This window comes from Calonectris borealis, chromosome 2 (genome assembly GCF_964195595.1).
Source record: "Calonectris borealis chromosome 2, bCalBor7.hap1.2, whole genome shotgun sequence".
NCBI lineage: Eukaryota > Metazoa > Chordata > Aves > Procellariiformes > Procellariidae > Calonectris > Calonectris borealis.
Window position 1 is genome coordinate 14,945,255 of NC_134313.1, and position 24,152 is coordinate 14,969,406.

The 24,152-nt window shown below is 37.7% G+C and overlaps 1 protein-coding gene across 4 annotated transcripts in view; it reads left to right on the forward strand.

The window, feature by feature from the left end:
* MRPL13 (mitochondrial ribosomal protein L13) overlaps positions 1-24,152 on the forward strand; it is a 36,502-nt gene that overhangs the window by 7,139 nt on the left and 5,211 nt on the right. Inside the window, exons 4-8 of one of the 4 annotated variants that reach the window (XR_012672272.1) lie at positions 423-483; positions 11,487-11,573; positions 11,910-12,031; positions 22,964-23,163; positions 23,304-23,596. Coding sequence is in view for 2 of the 4 variants with exons in the window: in XM_075141234.1 (XP_074997335.1) it covers positions 423-483; positions 11,487-11,573; positions 11,910-12,031; positions 18,477-18,504 (298 nt within the window). In the remaining 2 variants the exon portion in view is untranslated. Of the gene's footprint in view, positions 1-422; positions 484-11,486; positions 11,574-11,909; positions 12,032-18,476; positions 18,533-22,963; positions 23,597-24,152 lie in introns of those variants that run through there. The other 3 variants (XR_012672271.1, XM_075141234.1, XM_075141235.1) reach the window with 3 other exon arrangements.

Genomic DNA, 24,152 nt, shown 5'->3' on the forward strand with positions numbered 1-24,152 from the left:
AAAATAGTAAGAAAATAATAAATACTGTTCAAAATGGTTGTCTCGTATGTCATCCACAGGCTGGTTGTGAGTCTTGATCATCTTGAAACATTTCCAAGTTTTGCATATCTTACTCGCATTGTATTCTGTAGCTGAGATGGTGTATTTAATATGCAGTTTTAAAAACATATCCATCTGCTTGTGAAACACAAACTTTTTAATACTCAAGTGAATAAATAAGAAAGTACAAATGGTCTTAAACTTAGATACTTGACAGGATAGAATCTTTCTAATAAAGTACAGTTGTTGGCCTTGTCAGAACAACTTCCTTTTTTGAAGGCTTACAATACCATTACACTGTTGTTCAAGATGTAGTGATACTTGTGTCAACATTGTGCTTGAGCATATAGCATTAAGCTTGTATGCTTGCTCTGTTTTTCTAGCTATCCTGGTGGTTTCAAACAAGTGACAGCAACTCAGCTCCATTTGAAGGATCCAACTGCTGTAAGTGTTTCCCCTTCTTCCCTTTAATTTGTAAAGCTGATCTCTTCTCATTTAATTAGTTCCCCTAAACAAAAGGGATCAGTTACCTGCATGTCTATAGCTAAATTACAAACATTCTGCTAACATCTCTTAGAAACTTGGCTTGTGACGGTGTTTTTGTAAACAGCATCTTTTGAGGGTCAGATTGTAGGTTGTGCATTTTTGTGATTCTTCCACGCTGTCCAAATGAGCAAATCAAGTTCATTTGCTTCACTCATTTTTGACTGATGCACTTGCCTTTAGTTTCAGGGGTGTGACCTTTCTTATAAGCAAACTGCCTCAAGTTAGCTAAGCTGTACTTCAGCTTAACGACCCTACTACTTTTTTTAAGAGCGAGAAAGAATAATGCTAATCTTAAAAATGTTAGAAAGTACACCTGCCTCTTTCTGCCAGTAAAATTCAACTGTAGGTTTTTTAAATGATTTTTTTTAAAATCTTTTCTGCAATGCTGTGTGTTCATTGTCTGTGAAAGAATCAGAAATTGTGATTACATTGAATTTAAGCCTCTTTACTAAATGTCTGTATTAGACTGTTATACATGTTGAATGTCAGTGTTGATGTGTTTGTTACCAATTGTTACCGATTAAAAAAATAGGGTGCTAGATATGAACATTTTGGGATGTTGACTTACACAGTTATGAAATTACTTTTACTAGGGTTTTCAATGGTCAGCATTGGAGGACTGAATTCTCTAAGTACTAGTGTTTCAGAACATGATATGAGGCCCACAGAGATACCTGTTTATTTTTGACTTTGAAATGCATTGGCTTGGGTCACCTTATGTATAAAATACAAAAATGCTTCTTCCTTTTCCTAGAGAAATTTTATCTGCTGTAAAATTCTTGGGTTTTGTCAATAACTTTTTATCTATGATTTAGAAAGCCTGGTTTGTTCCAAGACTCTCTTGTACAAGATGTTGTACAAGTACTTAATAAAAAAGCAGTCCGCCACATGAATTTGCCTAGTTTTCATTTTTACTTTTGCAATTTTTCTCTATTAAAAGTGAAGTGAAATCCCACAGTTCAATATTATTTTCTGTCTAGAATTTTTTGAAACAACTTAAATGCTTTTGAGAACAGACTCTAAGATAGTTGTAATTCCTTTGGGAATTATTGGTAGTTCCATGTCTAAAATGGATTCTTCAACCTGTTTCATTTGAGCTTCAGGCAGACGCTGTGCACTGGGAGGCAGTATAACACAACTGGTTTGTTAGGACCTGAGAATTGGCTGTTCTATAAATTACCTTCTGGCATTCATTCTGAAATACCTCTTTTCTTGCCAGACTCATAGATGAGTTTCTGTACAAACAGAGGAGGATTAAATGCATTGCCAATAACTAAAGTATGTTGGACAGAGGCTCAGCAAGTGGTGATGTGGCTCAAGGCTTGGTCTAATTTAGCAAGAGAAACTTTTTTTTAAACAGAATTGTGGAGAGCCCTCAGCAATTAACTCTTTCATTCTGTTGAAAATGAAGCATTCAGATGTCCCTCCCATAGAGATATCTCATATGTATTTTTGTCATAACTGATAGTAGTGGATGGTAATTTGGCATGATATATTCTGTATGTGTAGCTGTTACAGATTTTGACTTGCAAGTGATTTTATGGCTAGAAACATTTATTTACTAGTTGCATTGTTTTGGTGTGAAATACATTGGGATATGACAAAGGTGGGAATTATGATGGTGTTTTATTAACATGTTTTATTTTTAGAACTAGCTATTAAAACCTGAAAAAGGATTACTGTAAAGAGAACAATGGCTAGACTAAGTAGCGTTTGGATCTTCAAAATATGACACATAGTTATTGTGGAGACTTTTATAAATCACTTTATTTCACTTCTTTGAATTAAAAAGAGACCTTTTCTCTTTTAATCATGTTAAATTCAATTCCTGTGAAGCCAGTGGAATTACGTAGGTTGTAGGAAGCAGATTGTACCTTTCTGTGGAATCAAAGTCTTCATTCTGTAAAGCATTCTTTTCATCCTGGAGGCTACTGCTTTTTTTCTGCCCTTGGTCCTATTGTCTCCTGCTAGCTCATCCTGGTGTAGTGCTTCATCAGATCAGTCAACATTATTTTTGGAAATAGTGCTGTTACAGAAATTAAGGCATTAAATTAATGGAAGAGACTACTTCCAAGGAAAAGGATGTTGACATAGCACCTTGTAAACTTGCGTGGTGTTACATAGAGATTTTGCAGTGGATATGACTATTTTCGGTTTGTGTAAGAAATAGATTAAAGCTTGTAAGATTCTGTGAGCGTGTGTATATAGTAGGACTGCAGTACTGCTTAGCCCTGTCTTTACTTACATCTGTCTAAATCCAAACAGACAAATCCTCAAGATAAATATTTTTCCATTACAGTTTTGTTTAAACATAATTTCTAGTATACAGAGAGACTGGGTTTAGGAAAAACTGGTACACAGCTAATTAAAAAGATTATAATGAGTAATTTGATGCAAAATGGTATAGTTTATGTTTACATGGGGGGCAGAAAGTCGTAAGTATAGTTGTCAGAATTTAGACATGTTTACTGCAGTATCATGCTTGATCATTTATAGTTCCTTCATAAGGTACCAAGATAGGGATGGATGATGATCTAATATTCTCTCTTAACCGAGTTTGACATCCTAGAGAAGCTGGTGGCTCACGGCTTAGACAGGTGCACTCTTCACCGGGTAAAAAACTGGCTGGACGGCTGAGCCCAGAGAGTTGTGGTGAACGGAGTTAAATCCAGTTGGCGGCCGGTCACAAGCGATGTTCCCCAGGACTCAGTTTTGGGGCTGGTCCTGTTCAGTATCTTTATCAATGATCTGCATGAGGGGATCGAGTGCTCCCTCAGTAAGTTTGCAGACGACACCAAGTTGGGTGGGAGTGTTGATCTGCTCGAGGGTGGGAAGGCTCTGCAGAGGGACCTGGACAGGCTGGATCCATGGGCCGAGGCCAACTGTATGAGGTTCAACAAGGCCAAGTGCCAGGTCCTGCTCTTGAGGCACAACAACCCCAGGCAACGCTACAGGCTTGGGGAAGAGTGGCTGGAAAGCTGCCCAGAGGAAAAGGACCTGGGGGTGCTGGTTGACAGCCGGCTGAACATGAGCCGGCAGTGTGCCCAGGTGGCCAAGAAGGCCAATGGCATCCTGGCCTGTATCAGAACTAGTGTGGCCAGCAGGAATAAGGATGTGATCGTGCCCCTGTACTCGGCACTGGTGAGGCCGCACCTCGAATCCTGTGTTCAGTTTTGGGCCCCTCACTACAAGAAGGACATTGAGGTGCTGGAGCGTGTCCAGAGAAGGGCAACGAAGCTGGTGAAGGGCCTGGAGCACAAGTCTTATGAGGAGCAGCTGAGGGAACTGGGACTGTTTAACCTGGAGAAGAGGAGGCTGAGGGGAGACCTCATCGTGCTCTACAACTACCTGAAAGGAGGTTGTAGTGAGGTGGGTGTTGGTCTCTTCTCCCAAGTAACTAGTGATAAGACAAGAGGAAATGGCCTCAAGTTGCGCCAGGGGAGGTTTAGATTGGACATTAGGAAAAATTTCTTCACTGAAAGAGTGGTCAGGCCTTGGAAGAGGTTGCCCAGGGAAGTGGTTGAGTCGCCATCCCTGGAAGTATTTAGAAGACGTGTAGATGTGGTGCTTAGGGACATGGTTTAGTGGGCATGGTGGTGTTGGGTTGGTGGTTGGACTCGATGATCTTAGAGGTCTTTTCCAACCTTAATGATTCTATGATTCTATCATTGTATCTATCTTACTAACTTTGGACCTTTATATTTCTTGCAGGTAGTAATTAGTGCTTCAGAAGGACTTGTGCTGAATTTTGAATGTGCACGTGCAGGTTTTATCATCATAGGGTGTTTCAGGTTGGACAGAACCTCGGCACACCTCTAGTCCAACCTCCTATTCGAAGCACTATCAACTATTGGGTCAGATAAGGCTGCTGGGGGCTTATCCAGGCTGGTCTTGAAAGCCTCCCGTGGCAACCATTTCCAATCCTTTACTTTTCTTCTTAGTTGAAAAGAATAAAAAAAAACCTGTGCCTATTATAAGTGTTTAATCTCGGATGTATAATTTTGTGCCTGAGATTGACAAAATATTACTATTTTTTTCCCACTTCTAAGTATCTTTTATGTTAATATGGGGCAGTGAATACAAAAAGAGGTCTGCATAGTTAATGTTTTGTATAGAACTTAAAGTTCCATGTTCGTTGTGCCAAGTTTTTCAGCACTTCAGGAAAATTCGGTTTTATGGAAGAGTAAAAATTACAGCGTGTTGCCAAAAAGATATCAAAAGTAAATAGTCTAGCACATTTTTACCGCTTTAGCACCTTTGAGTTCCTTTGGGAGGCATGGGGAGGGGAATGTCTGTGAATCTGTTTAAAATTTCTAGTATTTTCAGTTGTCTGCTCTTCTGGAGAATAGCAGAGAATAGCTCTTGTCTATTGGACTTGGCCAGGCTACTTTCGGAAGTGCTTGTTGAAGAAAAAAGTAGCTTCTTCACATTTCAGCCTTTTCTTTCTCTGACTTAGATTTAGTGTAAATTCTTGGACCACCCATAGGTGAGGGTATTCAATATTTTCTTTAGGTGCAGCATAACAGCTTGTTGCTGTAGTTCGAAACAGCCCTTCTGTTCCTTAATATAATACTAATATTCTGTATGGTATTATTACTCCCTTAGGATATATATTAGCGGACAACATTAATTTCCATTGTAGGCTGCTAAGAAAAATCTGTTTGAAAGGTTTGGTGTGTTTTCTTTGCCAAGACAGTCTTTTGAAAATAAAGGAAACAGGTAAACCTTTTTATTTGAGGTGCAGGTGTTTGGAATGCATAGAAGTTTGGGGGTTTCTTGTTTGTTTTTAATAAAATTTGCAGAAGTTTTGTTTAGCTGGAAAAATGCTGATAGGCACGAGACCAACTTTTTCAAAATTAGCCTTCGAAGTACTTGATAGGGAAGACAAAAAGATGTACTTCTAAATCTCAGATTTGAGAGGGAGCGAAGATTACTTGGAAAAAACTTTCTGAAAAAATCTTATGGCTTTTAATTAAAATGCCTGCAAAATATGTTGACCAATGTAATCTGTAGAACCAGGTAGTAATCCTGTCAGGATTTCAATCAATTTTTATTCTTTTTCTAATTTTAAAAGTAAGCAAAACTTGGCTTACTGTTTGGTGTGGTTTTTTTTTTGGCTGCATCAGAAACTCTCCCCAAAAAAAGAAAAAGAAGAAACCATGTTTAGCTAATACCAAATGCTCAGTGAGAGAATTGACCTTTGCAGTATCCAGAGGCTGTATTGCCTCTGACAAAGAAATAATGGGCAATAATTGTTCAGAATGAATGCTACCTGCTAGGGAAGATTATTAAGCGAGGCAGGGTAGCTTTATGGAAATCTGCTGTGAGGAAGCCTCGAGGGGTGTCACGGTTCTGGTTTATTCAGCTCCTGGCACTGATATGAAGGGATTTAAAATGTTCTAATTCTCCTTTTGAATGTGCTTTATCAATTGCTTGCACGTATAGACTTGCCATTATATCTGCATAATAATGATCTTTTGAAGAAAAGCTCAGACAGAAAATATGGTTAAATCTTGCTGTTGGTATTTGAAAGCCTATTTTCTTTGCATCAGTAAGGGATAGTTGATATAATATGCACATACTAAAAGTCAGTTACTGAAACACCAGATATGTTTTTAATTAAGTAGAGCAAAACTTCAAAGTCTGGATTAGTAGCACACAGAAGTTAGTATGGCATGGGGAGGAGAATATTGTTATGGAACCTGTTACCTTAAAACCCCTAGGTGCTCTACATAAGTCTTAGAGCTGACTTGGTCTTTTGCTTCAAAATAGACAAAAATAAATACTTCTTTGTTTAAAAAAATCTTAATCCATTTCTTATTTGAATTTGCAGGGCAAATTAATGTATTAATTTAAAGAACACATTGAACTAGATTTTTAAGTGCTGAACAGTAGTGGAAAGCAAATTGGCATGCGTTGGAAGTTTAATTTGTCTGTGACCAAATGATTCTTATAGCAGTATTAAGAACCTTCACTTTTGTTACTGCTTGTACAACTGTCAGAGGTAGAAAGGTGAAGTTCTTTGTATGCTTTTATAACACATGTGGTGAAAAGAGCAGTATCATATACAGAACAGAAAATCAAGAACTGGTAAGAAGGAAGACGTAGTATTAAGCTGTACTCTGCGTAACTGGTGTATCTCCTGAAATTCTTCTAGGTGTTGGTTTTTTTTTTTGGTATGCCCTGTAATTAATCATTTTGTTTTCTCTGGGGCGCTGTGTCCTTCCCATGTTCTAGAGTTGCTTCCTGGTGATTATTGGATTTAATTCAGCTGTTAGGGTAGACTTTCTTCTGGAAATTCACCAATTATTTTGTGCTTCTCAGGATCAGGAGTGGTATTGCTCTGTTGATTTCCTTCTTTAAAGTGTGTTTTATCTGGCAAAGAATCTTTGTCAGAACTTGCTCTCCATGAGGCGTAGTCTGCAACTTGCATGTGAGCCAAAGCCTATCACAAAAATGGAAATGTTCAAGCCTTACACAGTGTTTCAAATAAATATATTTTTAATTTACTTGTACTCATAAAATGTTAGACCGTGTAGTAAGGGACTGAAAGTGCAAGAGTTTTACTAGAGCTGCCTTCAGATTCCTTTCCTTCTAATTAGCCCTTTAAATTGGAAACTAAAAACGTAATGTCATATAACTGTGGGATTAAGAGCATGCTGTAAGTTGATAAATTAGCCAACTCGGAAAAAAGGTATTGCAATATTCAAGATGACAATTGTAACTGCAGCCAATAGGAATTTTGTAATTCAAAAGAAATTGGGCAAACGACGTTCCAGTACTTTAGAAATCCCAGAATATTAGCACTCTGGTGGCGGTATACATATGATGGTGGATGTCTTTACCTGATGGAGAAAGTGTCATGGCCTTTAGGAGTATTTATGAGGCTATGGAATTTTACAGGTTGCTAGTATTAAAGATAAAGGACTGGGGAGAGGAGGCAGTAGGAATACATAATTAACTGAATAAACTGTTAAACTGTACTAATTAGTTTCAAACTGACATTGAGATTGCAGTGAGACCTGTGGGTAGGTAGACCTCTTTGCCAGTTTGAAATCCCACAGAAATCAACTGGGTTTTATACCTTTCATGCAAAATTAAACTCTTATTATTTTAATAGTTCAAAGTAAACATAATCACATAGAAAACAATAAAAATTGTCTTTTATTAGAAGTGTATTACAAGCATATAGAAAGTTTTTTATTGTTGTTGTTAATTCCTTAAACAGCATGTTCTGATATGTGCTTTCAGGGAGCATTGAATCTGGGTTTGCGTTTTGCATGACGTCAGTAGCAGGCTTTTTCTTGCAATTCCATATCTTTTTATTTAGGGTTGGTGTATTTTTAGTAAAACTTGAGCATGTTCAGATAACAGGAGAGCCCTTACTTAATACCCTGTAAATATTGCTTGTTGGATCTGCCTTTTCTGTTACACAACCTTACTCAAGTTGCAAAAGCACTCTGTACAACTTCAGTTAAGCCTGTACTTTGCTAACTTCTTTGACTTGTCATCACACCAGTTAGAGTGAGGTTCTGGCTGTAGGCAGAATTTTGGACAAGGAGCCGGATGTAAACTTGGTCTTTCCAGGAGCGAGGTTTGGATTTGCTTCGGCTTGTAGAAAAGTCTTTGAGGCAGAAGTTAAAATGAAGGAAGCTAGAGGTTTTCCAGCACTACCTTCTCTGTCCTAGCTCCCTGTATGACCTTCTGTTCTGTAGTTGGACTAACTACCTTGCAGTAAATCAATAATAAAAGTACAGAATAGCAGGACCTTTTAAATTTACATGCCAGCTGGCTGAGTAATATGCTTATTTGGCTTTTGACAAGTCTCAAATAATAGTTTATCACCACCTCGCCCCTCTATGCCGCTCTGGTGAGACCCCACCTGGAGTACTGCATCCAACTCTGAGGTACCCAGCACAAGAAGGACATGGACCGATGGAGCAGGTCCAGAGGAGGGCTAAGAAAATGATCAGAGGTACGGAACACCTCTCCTGTGAAGAAAGGCTGAGAGAGTTGGGGTTGTTCAGCCTGGAGAAGAGAAGGCCCCAGGGAGAACTTATTGTGGCCTTTCAATATATAAAAGGGACAAGAAAGATGGAGAAAGACTTTTCCTCAATGCCTGTAGTGACAGAACAAGTGGCAATAGTTTTAAACTGGAAGAGGGTAGATTTAGACTGGATGTAAGGAAGAAATTTTTTACTGTGAGGGTGGTGAGACACTGGAACAGGTTGCCCAGAGAAGTTGTGGATGCCCCATCCTATGGTTCTATGGTCTGTCTGGCAGTAAGAAATGGTTCATGCTTCATGTGAGGGTGATTTTTCTATTGTCGATCTTGCAGTAATGCACTTCTTGCATGTGTGAGAGGGCACGGAAAGCCAAATGAGTTCTTGAACAGCATGGAGATTGGCAGATGTACTACAGCATGCCTTGGATTATGCTTATTGCACTTAGCATACTTATCTATAGAAACTATTATTGAATATATAATTATCCATGATCATTCATTATCCATTATCATTCTCAAGTCTGTTAGTCTGTTGTCACCTGAGGTTGTCAATTCTGCAGTGTCTGTACACAGCGTTGAAAGTATTTCCTCACTGTTTAATTTGAGCATATAAATCAATCATTCTTTTCCAGTGTGACTTTTTAATAGGCACATTTTTACAACTGAACTGTTCTCTTTGTAATGTGGCTAAAAAAATCGGAACAGATTGACCAGGCAGAAGTGTCTACAAACAGCATAGACCAGCTTTTCGTCTAGCTCACTGGTTTGTTTCAACAGATGTCTGTGCCACATGCTGCAGAGGAAGATGAAAATCAGACACAAACATTGGTTGTTTGAAGAAGTAAAATATTTAACAATGTTCATTTAAGTATTTAGAAGTCTCTCTTTTTATTGGAGTGAAATCATTAAATAACTAGCTCTGGGCATCTGTAGGTTATAGGTCATATGTTGGACCATGTGTACGTACAGTTTATTAATGTAAGGAATTAACACTGGTTCTATCAAAATCTGAAGTTAAAAGTAATTTTTAGATAAAGAAAAAAATCCCCACAGTTAGGCAGTATGTTGTGAAGTCTCTGGATCTGTTGTTTTAGATCTGATGTATTTTGATCTTTCATTGGCTATAAGGAAAAATATTGGGTAGAAAGGAAAATAAGTGTACGAAATGAAAATTACTAATGGTAAAAGGGCTGTTCACATGAGCTGCTGTTAATATCCGTGTATTTTCTTATATTGTGTGTATTTTCTTATATTGTTATGGTGTGTCACTTGATTTTCAGTATTCAGTGAAGTAAACCAGCGAAGGTTCATTTTCTATCTTCATCTTGCCTTTGTCTAAGCACATGGTATACTGACTAAATAGACTGTAGTTTGCTATACAAGCATGAATAGTTTTTATCCCTAAAAGCATTAGTTTTCATCTTTGTTTTTTAATAGTTGCTTATTAATTTTTATTAGAGAAAGTATCAACATTATAGTTTACTCTGCCCGACCTGATGTATTTCTTCTGTCGTCTTGATTTATTACATTTGTCCACAGATTTGTGGTACTGGCTGCGTAACACCTGAAAATCTTCATGATGTTGAGGCTTCTCTAAATGCCTTCAGAGTTTCTCAAGGCATATAGTATATATTTATGAGGATCCTAAGACAACATTACTGTCTGTTACATGGTAAAATGAAAATAATACTGGGGCCAAACTATCCGAGTGTTTACTAACTTCAGAATCCAAGTAGAAATGCCTCCAAGTTTAAGAACCTGCACTTCTCATTAATTTCACTTGCAACAATTAATCATTCTGTCTTAACTATGTGGTTCCAGCTGGGAACATAGTATTAGTGATTGTCTCTAAAATTTCAATTTATTTCCTTTAATTAATTTTGTAAAAAGAAGCAACTTTGCTCAATACACTTTTCAAAATATCCGGATGCCTGGGAGATTTGTTTGTGCTTAGTGCACTGCATTTCAGTGTGACTTATTGACTTCAGCTTAACATTGTTCTAAGCATGGGTGGTTTCTGATTTGGAGCTAGTTTATGTCTGGGTGGCTTGGAGCACAGGGTTTCCTTCTACTTAGAAAATTGCACATAGGTCTCCCCCTAAATGCCTTGCTGTCCTTCGTAAAACTCTTTTTGTCTCCTACAGTTGCATGCCTTGTTTTACATTTACAAATGTTCCCTTCTGGGAGAAGTCTGTAACAATGTGTTTTGTATTTAAATTACAGGCATCTATACTAGAGTCCAAGAGAAATCCTGTTGAATTTTGTTACTTTTCAGTAAGCATCATCTAGTGTAGATGTACAAATTCTATTTGTTCCTGATACTCAGAAGTGAGATTGTTCATCTGGAACTAATAGCAAGTGCATAAATATATAAATATAGTATGTGCATAATGCAATGTATTGATATGTCAGCTTTGCTTAAGATATGATGCATTAATTATATAGGAATTTCAAACACAGCAAATTACAGTGTTAAACTAGTTGCTGGGAATACTTGATAAATTTGTTAGAGCCTATTTTTTTTTTTTCTCAATAACATGTGCATATAAATGCGCAATATGATACGGAGTTACCACAAGCTTCTCAATTCTTTTCAAAGTTGAATGATCATATGCAATCATCCACAATGCTAAATACAGCTCTTAACTTTGTAAGCTGAAATTTTCTATATGGCTGTTAGAGTAAGTGTTTATATAACAGGGAGTAAGCATTTCTTCTTCTGAAACAGTAAGTGTAGAGCACCTTCTGAATGTGGTGCCAGAGTTTTTCAGCATGAAAGAAGTTGACTGAAAAGAGGTTCAGTGACTAATGGAATGGGCAGAGGGAAACACAGCTTACCTTTTTCATGTTATTCGTAGCCGGTCTGATTATTTGTTACCATGTTATCTTTCCTCAGATTGTTAAACTGACTGTTTATAGAATGCTTCCAAAAAACCTTCAGAGAAGAACTATGATGCAGAGGCTGCACCTGTTCCCAGAAGATGTGAGTAGTCATGCAGTTACATTTTCATTCTTGCGTGATTTGGAGGTGAAGAGGGAGTGTTAGCAATAGCAAAACTCTTGTCATAAGAAGGTAAATTAAGAAAAATCAAGCTGCTTTTTATTTATGTAACTAAATGTAGTTGAAACGTTGACGCTTTTTTCTTTGCTATTTCACAAAATTGTGAGATATAAGATGTGTCAGATTGTCTTCTGTATTTAGGTCAAACACTTAGCATGAAGAATGCAGTAGCGTTCACAAATTTTCGTCTGGATTTGGGGGGGGAGTGGTGTTGGGTTTTAAACAATCAGATAGCTAAGACTGTTCTCACTGCCTCAGGTTATTCCAGAAGATATACAGAACAATCTTCTACAAGAGATTCCTCAGCCACGTGCAGTCCCCAAGAGGTTGGATGAATATACACCAGAAGAAATTGCTGCCTTTCCAAAGGTTTGGACTCCGTAAGTATCTTAATTTTTTTTAAAAGGACACTTTGACTGAATATGTATTATATAGGCTGTCACATTATCAGTAAGAAAAAAAAAGTAATGATTTTTCTCTTTATGTCATCTTTTTTTGGAGAGAGGAGGTCATGAAAGCGAAGAGCAGTCATATTAGAAGGGAGTGGTTGCTAAGTTTTTTTATTTCTGGTCTTTCTTTTAATGAGAAAAGCTTTACTTAAAATCATATTTTCAACTCTTTACTTCATCAAAATGAGTTGAATAAAAGATGAGTAAAAAACTTGATTACCCTATTTGAGTTGTATGTCCTCTACAATACGTAACTGTTAGCCGTAGCCAAAGCAAACATCACGCGGCTCTGTGAGGGAATGATTCATTGCAGGGGGTAACCCTTCAGATTTTCTCCAGAGGAAGGGAAAGAATTCTGCTATATTAGACCTTGGAGAGTGGATCTTTGGGAGGGAATGTACCACGTGTTTATTTTGATAAATAGTTTCTTTTCCATGTGCAACATCAGTTCCACAATAGTTGTGTGGCATATGAATGAGTATTTGTGGTTTGCTTTATACCACCACATGCAGCATTGAGTCAACCTGCTAGTGAAAATAATGCGTTACATTCAGGACGTTTTCTGATTAGTACCAGTATGATTTTTCTTGTATTTATTTTGTGACTCCTATTTAGGCTCAAGATCCCATTATGGTAATCAACAGAGAAATTAATTTTCAAAGATGGCTCCTTTCCTGATTATTCTAATGAAATTTAAGAAGAAATGTAACAAGTAGGGAGATGGCAAAAGGTGTAAATAAGCTAACACCAGGACCAACTTGATGGTCTATCTCCAGTTAGATTACTGGTATTCCTATTTCTGTAGTAGTTTTTAAAAGATTATGTTTTTCTTTGTCCTGTAAAAAAGTGTTCCTGTGTACTTACTCCTACACTAAACCTAAAAAATAGATTTGGTATGAGTATGAAATGGTATGTCATCCTATGAGTAGTTCCACTGAACCAGATGTTAGCTGCATGTGAACAGAGGTCAGCTGGTGAAATTATAGTAGCAGCTTATTTCTCATGAGTCTGCTTAAGATACGATCTCTCAGGTGTCTTGATAGTTGAATGATCACAGAATGGTCAAGGTTGGAAAGGACCTCTGGAGGTCATCTGGTCCAACCCCCCTGCTCAAGCAGGGCCATCTAGAGCTGGTTGCCCAGGACCATGTCCAGACTGTTTGTTAGTATCTCCAAGGATGGAGACTCCACAACCTTTCCGGGCAACCTGTTCCAGTGCTCAGTCACCGTCGCAGTAAAAAAAGTGTTTCCTGATGCTCAAATGGTACCTCCTGTGTTTCACTAAGTCTTATTCAAATCAGTAGGACTTCAAAGTGCCAGAACTGAATACTTCCTATTTTTACAGGAGCATTTAATAGGTTCAGCGTAGGTTTTCATGTCCAGCTGATTGCAGAACGCTATTAGAGAATGAACTGCAGCAACTGCATGGTTTAGATTTGTAGCTAGTAGTGATTAGGTAGTAGCAAGCCTTGTACAGTAGAAAAAAATCATCGTACAATAGCGAAACCAGTAACCCTCTTTCAAACAAAGGAAGCCTTTAAATAAAAAGAGAGGAGGCATTTTATGTAGGAAGGTAAAGTTAATCTGGAGGAACAAAATTGAATTTGAATTAATGGAGAGAAGGGGAAACTCACATAAGAAGAATATTCTTAAATGGTCTGTCAGTAAAAAGAGAAAGCAAATAACTTTTAGTGCATGGCCAAAACTGTTGGTATATCTTTAAAAGGGGCCTGATGCTTTTTGCTTGCTAAAATTAATATTAAAGGGTTTTTTTCTGTTTGTGGGTTTTTTTGAAGTAAATTAAACATTTTAAATTACAGCATGCATTTTCTCTGCATTATAAGGCACGTGCAAATAAGGGCATGTACCCTTCATAGGCAGCGGAGATAAGGCAGCAGAGATATGTGGACAAGAGATGTAATTTTTTCAGAAGGAAACTGGTAATAAGATAATGTAAATCCACACATGAATAGGATCTTCTTGCAATTCAAAAGCAGAGTGTGCTCATAATTCCTTTTATGGGCCAGCAGCTCTCAGTGCTTAAGCCAGACCAATACATTTAAGAAATCCCAGGAATATATGTAGGACAAATGTCTGTATCCGTTTTGTATGTATTTATAGGATTTGTATTCCTTTGAGGGAAAAACCGAGTAATGTTCCATTGTTCTGTCACATGTTTAACAGAACCCAAAATAATTTTTTAGTGAAACTTGTTAACTTTAGTGGGCTTTTGCTTGCAAACCCTAGTAATAACAGGAGACAGTTAGTGTATGACATTTATCTAGTCTGAAGTCAAATGAAAAAGCCTGCCTAGAAGTCTGTATTTATGTATAATGTGTATTTGTGCTTGCACATCCACACACATAGTAGTCGTATAGAGTTGCACTGATTTTGCATGTCAGACGGGATGAGACCTTTCATTTGTGGAGTATTTTTTTCTCTGCTTTTATGATTGAACTTGGTGAAGCATGTCATGAGGGTTGACTCTATCACACGACTACTAAAGATGCACACCATTTTGCTTTTGTCTTTTTGGACGTTTTCCCTGTCTTGCAGTTAACGTGTAGGTTCTGAGTAGAAGTTTTAAGTGGATTCAAAAAAGGGAAGTGTATGGCTATCAGTGGCTATTAAATATGGTTCTCCAGATGTGACTCATGGCTCAGGAAGTTGTAAATATTGCTATATATTTATCTTATTTAACTTTTTCTCTGTGCATCTACCACGGAGATGATGGAACTTCAATGTGACCTAGAAGGGCAGATCTTATATGTGTATAGTAAATAAATGAGCAGTTGCCACACAGCCTGTCTTATGATAAAATTTGAAATCTATTGAATTCCTAATGCTGGGCTTCTTTTAAGTGCCAAGGGCAAAGAGCTGTGGGAATGAAGCAAGTAGAGTATGATCTGGAGTCTTCCAGATGATCAGTACCGACTTGGGCTCTTCTGCTCATTTTCAGCATGTAGAATTTAACGGGTTTTTTGGTAGGAAAAATTTAAATATCAGGTGAATGTTGTATGGAGAACACCTAAAAGAAGTGTGTTCTGCACACAAATAAAGCATTTTTGTTTATATATCATTATCTAGACACTCCTTTGTGATAGTGCTTGCTTAATGTGGGTTGACTTAGGCCTTTATTCTAAAATAGGGGAAGGGCATTGACAACATAAAAAGAAGAGCATTTTGGAAATTACTTGGGTTTTATCGTATTTCTCCTATGTTCTCATGAATGTACTTAATACTTTCAAAAGCTTATTAAAAAATCAGTTGTACTTAGGCTCCTGATCCTAAGTGATATTAAAATAAAATCTGTGTGTCAGTTCTGTGTAATCTGAATATAAATTACTGTATTTATATGAGAAGTTACTAGTATTAGGAGCAAAAGAGCCTTTTTCTCCTTAATCTGAAGTAATGTAAATAATTTTCATTCAGAATGTGAAGAGAACATGCTCAATGCTGCTAATGATCTCATTGGACTTTTTACCTATATTTTGTATCAAAATGTCTTGCTATAGATGTTTTTTAAAGGCTATTTTGCTGGTAATTGGGGATTGACACACCATAGACAAATACACAATATCCAAGTGGAATGCTAAAACAGAGAAACTTTTTTTTTTTAAGGAAAGCATAGGTCCAGTGTGGAAACCTAGCAAATAGTTTGTTTTTCAGAGTGGAGAGCCTTCCCGTCACCCCTCCTTCCACCATAGCATATCAAGCGGGATCCTGCTCCTTGAAAGCGGAGAATTAAATGTGAGAATATTTCCAGTGAGAGAGATTTTCTTCGAGCATTATTTCCTTTTATCCCTAACAGGAACCAACTGACTTCCCAAATTGTGCAGAGCCTCTCTGAGATCCTTGATGGAGAGGTCTGAAATAAGTGTGGTGGAAAACCGTGTAGATACAGGAAAGTTAAATTATGCCTTTTCCAGACACATTTAGAGGGGAGAAAGATCAAAAACTAGTTCCTTTGACAGAGTTTGATTTTGTAGTTTCTTACCATGAATGAAACCATTATTTCAAGTGTGTTTGAAGTTTCAGATTGTATGTCTTTTAAATGAGTTTTAAACATAAATCATCACAGAATTTGCCAGTCACGTATGACTAAGCAAACAATTCTGTTCCATAAAAGCAAGGATACATCAGATCCATGTGTAAATTTTCCTGTTATATACCATTTTAAAGTTGTTTAACTGTCTGGGTATATATATGTTTTTAGACAGTTTTAAAGGCAGGAAATTGTTTTTGAAGAAGTATTTAAATAAGAATGTTACCAAATATATAGAACAGCAGCTCTGTGTTGTTCCAGTTAGATGGATGCATTCCTGAGAGTTTCCCTTAGGAAAGCAGAGCTGTCTGCTTTCCAGGAGTGCACTCGGGCTGGTGCTGGTGTGCATACTGAGCGCCTGTTCCACTGCCAGCCTTCATAGGAACTCTCCTCGGGCCAGACAGCCTCTCACTTGTCTTTCTGGGAAAAAAGTCCTTGAACACTTTTGACATTTTTAAAACTTGATGTATTGTAAACTCTGAAATTTGGTTTAAGAAAACCAAACACCTTTTTAATGTTTATTTTTCTGAGTAACTTGCCTGATTTCTGGCCCCCATCTGTACATCCTGCTTTGAGGCAGGGGGTTGCAGAACCTGGTCTGAAGCTGTAATTTTGTTTCAGCTGAGCAGCATGGGCTGGGCAGGGTCCTGGTATTGACACTGCATGTCACCCCCATGCCATGGCACACAGATTCTTGGTAATTCATCAGCAACGCTCCATGGCTTTGAAAGCAGAAAATCACAATGTTCCTGGAAAGAAAAGTTTGTGGGTGATGAAACACAAGCATGTTGGACACCTATGAACCACAGATGGCTCTGATAATCCTCTTACACATCCTGTGCTAATGATAACTTCCCCTTCCAGTTCCTCCCTAGTTTCCTTTTGCATTCCTTAAAGCCAGCCTTGCCAACCTTGGGCAACCTGAAGCCTACTGCTTATGTTCCTAGCAGACAAAGTTGTAGGCATTGGTAAACAGAAAGGCTTTCGGATTAAGAGATCCTCTCTTAAGGAGCCACAGTTGCCCTTTCTGTTTGTGGTCTTACAAGATAACTGCAACAGTGGTTGTCTTGCACAATTCTACAATTTCTAGTGTAAGTTCCTATTTTTAGTTACCCAAATTATTTCTGGGATGTAGTAGTAACAGAGCTGAAGAATAAGCCAGAGATATCCTGGATATGTGGCTGAAATGATGTACTTTTATAAATGCAAGATGCTGGCAGGTTTTTTATGAAGTTTTTTGTCTGTTGGTTTTTTCAGATAACTTTACAAGGAGCCAACACCAAAAGACACCTTGCATTATATTAGATACAAAAATGGTATTTGGAGTATTTCCAGTGATGTGCTGTGTTACAAAGATTGTAACCAAATTAATATCAAGTTTATAAAATGCTTTTTCTGGTACAATGAAATATAAGGTATAATAAATGAAAAATTGTGGGAGTGGTTACTCCAGCTATAAGGAGAAGGTCAGAAAGAAAACCATAAAGATCTCCTCCAAAGATGGTAAGATCTTGAGCTATTTTTATAGGGACCATCTTGAGTTTATTCATGAGCCTTTAAAAACTCTGCACTGAAATAAACATATTCCTCCAGCCTTTTTCTTAGTTCCTGCTTAGTTGCAGAGTGTGTCTGCAGCTTTTTGGGTTTTGAATTGTGTTTGTAGTGTGCCTCACGTGGTAGCGTTTTGTTGTTATCTTAGGCTATGGGGTATTTCTGTAATAGGAGGAAGTACTGCCCCTCCAGCTTGAGTGCTCATCTCCTCTCACAAAGCAGGGCTGGCACGTATCAGTATTGAGACAAGAGGTGGCCAACACAAACTTCTATGAAAGACTGGAGCCGGTCGTACTTTTTCCTAAAAACATACTGTATAAACCAGAAAAAAGCTATCCTGCCAATACAGCCCAGTTCTGTTCCAATGTACTCTTCGAGGAATCCCTCTGGAAGTTCATTTTCTGTGGCTTTTTTGGTTCTCAGTAGGAATTCCAGTAACACTGGAGATCATTAACCCCCCATTAAAATCTGGGAACTATCACTGGTAACTTTTTTTTATAGTAAGGGCATAAAAATATCTCAGGATTTTGTGTAGCATTTCACTTAACAGGAGACTTGAAGTCTCACATTTCAGGCTACCACAGCTGGATCGAAATTCCCGTGGACAAAAAGCCACACAGATACTTGAGAAGAAAATTGTTCTCCTCTACATTAGGTTTTAACTGCAGGCAGCAACTGGACACTAGTAGAGAAGGGTCAGTAGCTTAATCATCTTAAAAATCTGACAAATTCACATCTAGATTGTTTAGCCTGTTAAAATTAATTACTGGCTTTTCTCTAGCATGCATGAAACACACCAGTGCTACTGATTCTCATACCCTTTACCTGGGGGCAGCTTAGTTGTATCTAAACTAAGAGTTGAAGGTAAGAGATTTAATAAATGGGTAACTGAGCACTTTTACTTCAGCTGTCTGAAGAGGCTCTCAAAAAAAGCTACTTTGCCCTTCCCCTAAAATCTGTTGATCTCATATGTGAGAATAGAAACTAAATGAATGGGAATTCGACAAGCAATATGAGAATGGTTGTATATGATACTGTTGAACTACTTGCCCAGATGAAATGAGAATTAGATTATTTTTTAATTGCTCTTTTATAAATGTCTAGATTTGCTTTATTCACTTTTGGTGCTGACAGTAAGTCTGGAAAGCATTTCACCATTCCTTTACCCACTTCTCTGTTTATTTGAAGAATAACGTAATTCTTTGGAAAAAGCCAAAGTGTACAGTGCTGTTCTTCCTACAGTCCTACAGTTTTTAGCAGAATATATCACTTAAAGAAAACCCTTTCGTTTGCAAAAAGCATCTTCTTACCGAGATGAAGTTTGATGTACATTGCATTGATTTAACTTAAATCATTTTCCAGACAGAATTCATATAATCCAGGTCAAAACCAGGGGTTGACAGTAATTTTTAAACAGCTTAGTTCAGTTCTGCTTAATTTGTTTTTAGGGAAACTGGAGTTGTAACCAGTTTATTTTAAATTTTAATAAGCCATTCTTAATTTCACTAAGAATACCTAAATGCATATTAGCATTGGTTTAGATAACTTGATTTATGGACACTTTTTAAAAATTAAAACAAGTGCTAGTTTTATGTAGAAAAAAAACCCAAGCTGTCGTTGAGGACCACAAAAGATTTATCTTAGGCTTTGTGTGCACAGGAAAGGGTTAGTCAGTATAGCTGTACTGGCATAACAGTATCAGTAAAGCCACCTTTTCTTACTCTGATATGTTACTAAATGCAGCCTCTGTTACTGTGGTTTATTCTCCAAGTGAAATGTTATACTTGTAGAAATGCTTTTTAACCGAGATGATAGTCTGCATGAGAACTATAACAATATGGAAAAGGTTCTTCTGCCCCCAAGCAGAGCAAGAAGTTCACGGTTTAGAATAGGCCAAGGTGGTTATTGGAAATTTAATGATAGTTTAAGTATTATTATTATTATGATGATTATTTTACCAGAGGCACAGAGCTACCCTGGGATAGTAGGTACATCTTGAGTAGAAAAGTGATTCAATTCCCCCCCAGCTCCAAACTCTGTTGATGTTTGAGTGTAACCACATAATTTGGTTTTACAGAGAATGATAACCATGTCTAATCCTTGGGTTTTGATTTACTAGTGTGATTAGTCAAATGGATGAAATGTGTTCAGAAATCCCCTTTAGCTATAGTGCACTTACCTAATAGCTATTGACTTTGGCACAACTTGCAAAGTGTACCTGCAAAATACATATATTCCTCTTTTTTCGGAGTTTACAGTAAATTTTGGCTCTGTGTTGAAGTCTGTCTTTTAAGTGCGTCTGTAAAAATGAATCTTAAGATAGTCAAAATTTTATGGTTGTATTCATAAATTAACCTTAAAAAGTATGCCAGATAGACCACAAACTTCATGCTGTGTGTATTGTGCAATAGTTTTATACAAAACCAAATTATCTGGAACCTTTTGTTTTAAGAAGAGGCTAAAAACCCCCTATTGTCATTAATAAGTGGACATGAAAGATGAACCGTAGAATTATCGTGTATAAGCAGCTGACTGTCATCAGTTAGCAATAATCCCACATTCCTGTGATTGTGATTTCCATAAATATGAAGAAGAGCATTACAGTAATACAGATCTAGTGTGCTTGCTACCTCAGAGTAATTGGATCAAAGAGTGGCTGAGGGCTAGACACTAAGTGGCATGATCAATCCACAAAATCTTTTCACTAATTGGTCTTCCCCTGTCTGTTGTCTTCTGTTAGAAACGGTGTTGTTTATAAAATCTCCTAAAAGACACATTTATGAGACAGTGGATATCATTGGTTAACTACTTAACAAATTTGGGGGTAATTTAGAAGTACTTTAACACTAATTAAACTACATTTCTTTGTGTATTTTAGTTTTTCAGCCAAGTTTGGAGAGATTTTATCCCTGTTGTTACTTAGAATCCTTGAAATCTTTGTAGGAAAATCATGAAGAGGTTCTGTAAAACTCCATGGTCATCCTGAAGACTCATTCTGCTGTTCGGGGAACTCTCCACTGTTCTGCAGGAAATGGGGTGGGGGGAAGAGGAAAGAAAAGCCAGTGGAAAAAAATCTATCATAGCAACCACAGACCTAAAATTCTCTGGCAGGAGTTACTCTTAAAACATTTTGATAACTGTGAGTTAAGACTGATACTTTTTTTTTATGGATAACCCATGCAAATGGGTTTCTACTAGACATGAAATTTTTCAAGTAACAGGGAGCATTGCACAGACTGTGAATGGAAGAGATGGATGTGCCTTTCATACAGGATGGTTATTAATTTTTATGGGGTTTTTAATGTATCTGAAGTGTTTTTTCTCATTCATGGAAGCAGTGAAATCTTAACAGAATTCTAAGCCTGTCCTTTCAACTTTTGCTATTGTATCACTGCTTTCATCTCTTTGTCCGTTTATTAGTGTGCAGCATTAGTTAGTCTTAAGGCACTGACCTTTTACAGTGCTGATGCAAAGTTAAATCCTTTCTGAACACGCATTGTTATTGCTGGTGAGATTGCAGAAAGTACAGGGAACGCTGGCTCTCTGGGTCACGTTCTCCAATGGTGAGATAATTGCCCGCAGGTGAAGAGGAAAATGCAATTTGAGATCTTCAAAGCTTCCAAACCAGGTGTGCATTGCTGAGTCAAGAGCAGGTATTGACAGGTCACTTCTTCTGCAGCATTGACAATCTTATTCTTTAGCAGAGGCAGCTTTGAAATGGTTAGCAATCATGAAGACATGCTTGCAAGCACACAAATGACTGTAGAAACTCCATGAAATTTGACTTTGTAAAAATTATTTTGAAATGCCTCGGACAATGCAACCTAACAAAACTATTCTGAGTAGAGATTGTTTATGGAGAGATGAATATCCAGGTTTTTTGAGTTTGAAAGAAGATAAGGTCATGTTATCAAATACTATTTTATCAGCAGCATGTGGCTGAAAAAACTAGGCAGGTGTGTAACTTCTTTTGGAAGAAGAAGGAAAAGCAACTATTACAAATTATAAATTATTTTGTTATAGCTAATCCCAATGCATTTAGAAATTCTAAGAAACAGAATAATTTGGGCTAAAATATGTCATTTTGAAGAAGTATTCTGAGTTACTAAAAATGAAGAGAAAATATTTTTAAAGGATTGTCTGAAAATCAAAATACTGTAAAGGATTGTAAAATAACTTCTTTACATATAAAATAGACAGTGTCATGTATTACTCTAGAGCCTTAACCTTACTATTGCTTTGAGGTAAGTAATACTATTTTTCATCTGTATGCTGTAAGGACTGTATTACAAGGTGTTCTCTCACTTGCCTAGAAATAAGGCAGTGAAGTTGGCCTATATATTTTTGAAATCAAGGTAGTTGCATTATAACGCAGACTGGTGGTTACTTAGATTTGGCCTTCACAGAGTAACACACCCCCCTTATTTTATTTTATTTTTTCTGAGGCTGTTTTACCTCCACAAAACATTGCTAGGCAAAGGAAAACATCTTTTCTGGAATGTGCTGACAATTTAATAAAGATGGAACTGTGCAGCAAGTCTGTTCAGACTTGATGGAAATAAATAGTCACTCCAGGAGTTGAAAATTAAACACATTTAACTTTTGGAAAGGGTCTCTGTTCTGTCCACTTTGACAGGAAAGATACCCTAGGAAGAGCACATTTCACATCATACTGAAAAAGAATATTGAATATTATGGGGAGGGGTGGGGTCCCATCGTAGTTGCAACTATGCAAGTAGGTTTTTTTGTACTGTTAGTTTCTGTTTGCCATCTGAGGTATTCAACGGCTGAGGTCATAGCTTCATGAGCATTTCTTTTGGCAAAAAGGCTGTTTTTTAAGTATCATCCATCACTTTTCCTGCCTTCCGTTCTGCTTGTGTAGCAACAGAATAAAGAGAATCGGGGAACTGACCTAGATTAAAGATAACCTTGTTTTATGCAGCTGCACAAAGTGGTGTATGTTAGAGTTGGTGGGGGTTGTTAGGGAAGCTGCTTAAGTTACTCTGCTTCTAACATGTATGATCACCAAACTTCAGTATTAATTTAGCACGGGTAGTTTAAGCTCCAGTTGGAATAAATAAAATGGATCTTTACTTAAAGAACTCTAGGGAAGCCCTGCCTTTCTTCACTGACTTTAGAGATGACTTGGAGACTTCCCTCCTTAGGCTAAAGCTTGCCATTGTGAATTCTGTCTTCAGCCTCTATGCAGATTTCACACAGTTACAGGTTTGTCTGAAAGGCAATTCTAACTTCATCATTGTATTACAGCAGTCCAGTTGGTTGGAAGGGACCTCTGGAGGTCATCTGGTCCAACCCCTCGGTCCAGCCCACTTGAGCCAGTTGCCCAGGACTGTGTCCAGACAGCTTTTGAGTATCTCCAAGGATGGAGACTCCACAATCTTTCTGGGCAACCTGCTACAGTGCTCAGTCACCCTCATAGTAAAGAAGCGTTTCCTGATATTCAGACGGTACGTTCTGTGTTTCAGTTTGCGCCCATTGCCTCTGGTCACTGGGCTCCACTGAAAAGAGCCTGGCTCTGTCCTCCTTGCACCCTCCCTTCAGGTATTTATATACTTTGATGAGATCCCCTGAGCCTTCTCTTCTCTAGACTGAACAGTCCCAGCTCTCTCAGCCTGTCCTCATACGTGAGGTGCTCCAGACCCATAATCATCTTCGACCCTTCGTATGTCCATGACTCTCTTGTATCGGGGAGCCCAGAACTGGACACAGTACTCCAGATGCAGCCTCACCAGTGCCGAGTAGAGGGGAAGGATCACCTCCCTCAACCTGCTGGCAATACTTTGCCTAATACAGCCCAGGATACCATTTGCCGCCTTTGCAGCAAGAGCACGTTGCTGGCTCATGTTCGACTTTGTGTCCACCAGGACCCCCAAAACATTGGTAGGTGAATGGTATCTGAAGCATTTGCACATCTGAATTAGCCCCTCCAACTAATCTTTTGAATTTGTTAATATATCTGAATGGCTCTAATTTCTAGAAAGAATAAGTCAGCTTTGTATTTCAGTGAGATTTCACAAATTCCTCTGATTCTTTAATCACTAAAAATAACATTAATGTATAGGTCTCTTCAGAATCCCTTAAGTATAGCACATTATTTGTGAGAGTTTAAATAACTGTTCCATTTGATCCTTAATTCCACCAACATTTTGACTATTCTATTGAGTGTTGTAGATCCAACCTTTAACAGTTATTTCACAAGTGGTCTTTATCCTTTATGCACAATGCACAATAGCCCTTGATTTTCATTGCATTCAGATAATAGACAGGAAAAGAATATCTGGATTTCCAAAGCCTTGTAGGATGTTCAGGTCCTTTATCTTTAGAATATGAAACCAACTCCTCTTAATTTTATAAACCAGTTGTCCTACTCCTCTCTCCACTCTGCTGAGCATGTAGTTCTGCAGGCTGCATATAGGGTCAGCATGGGCCACGGGTA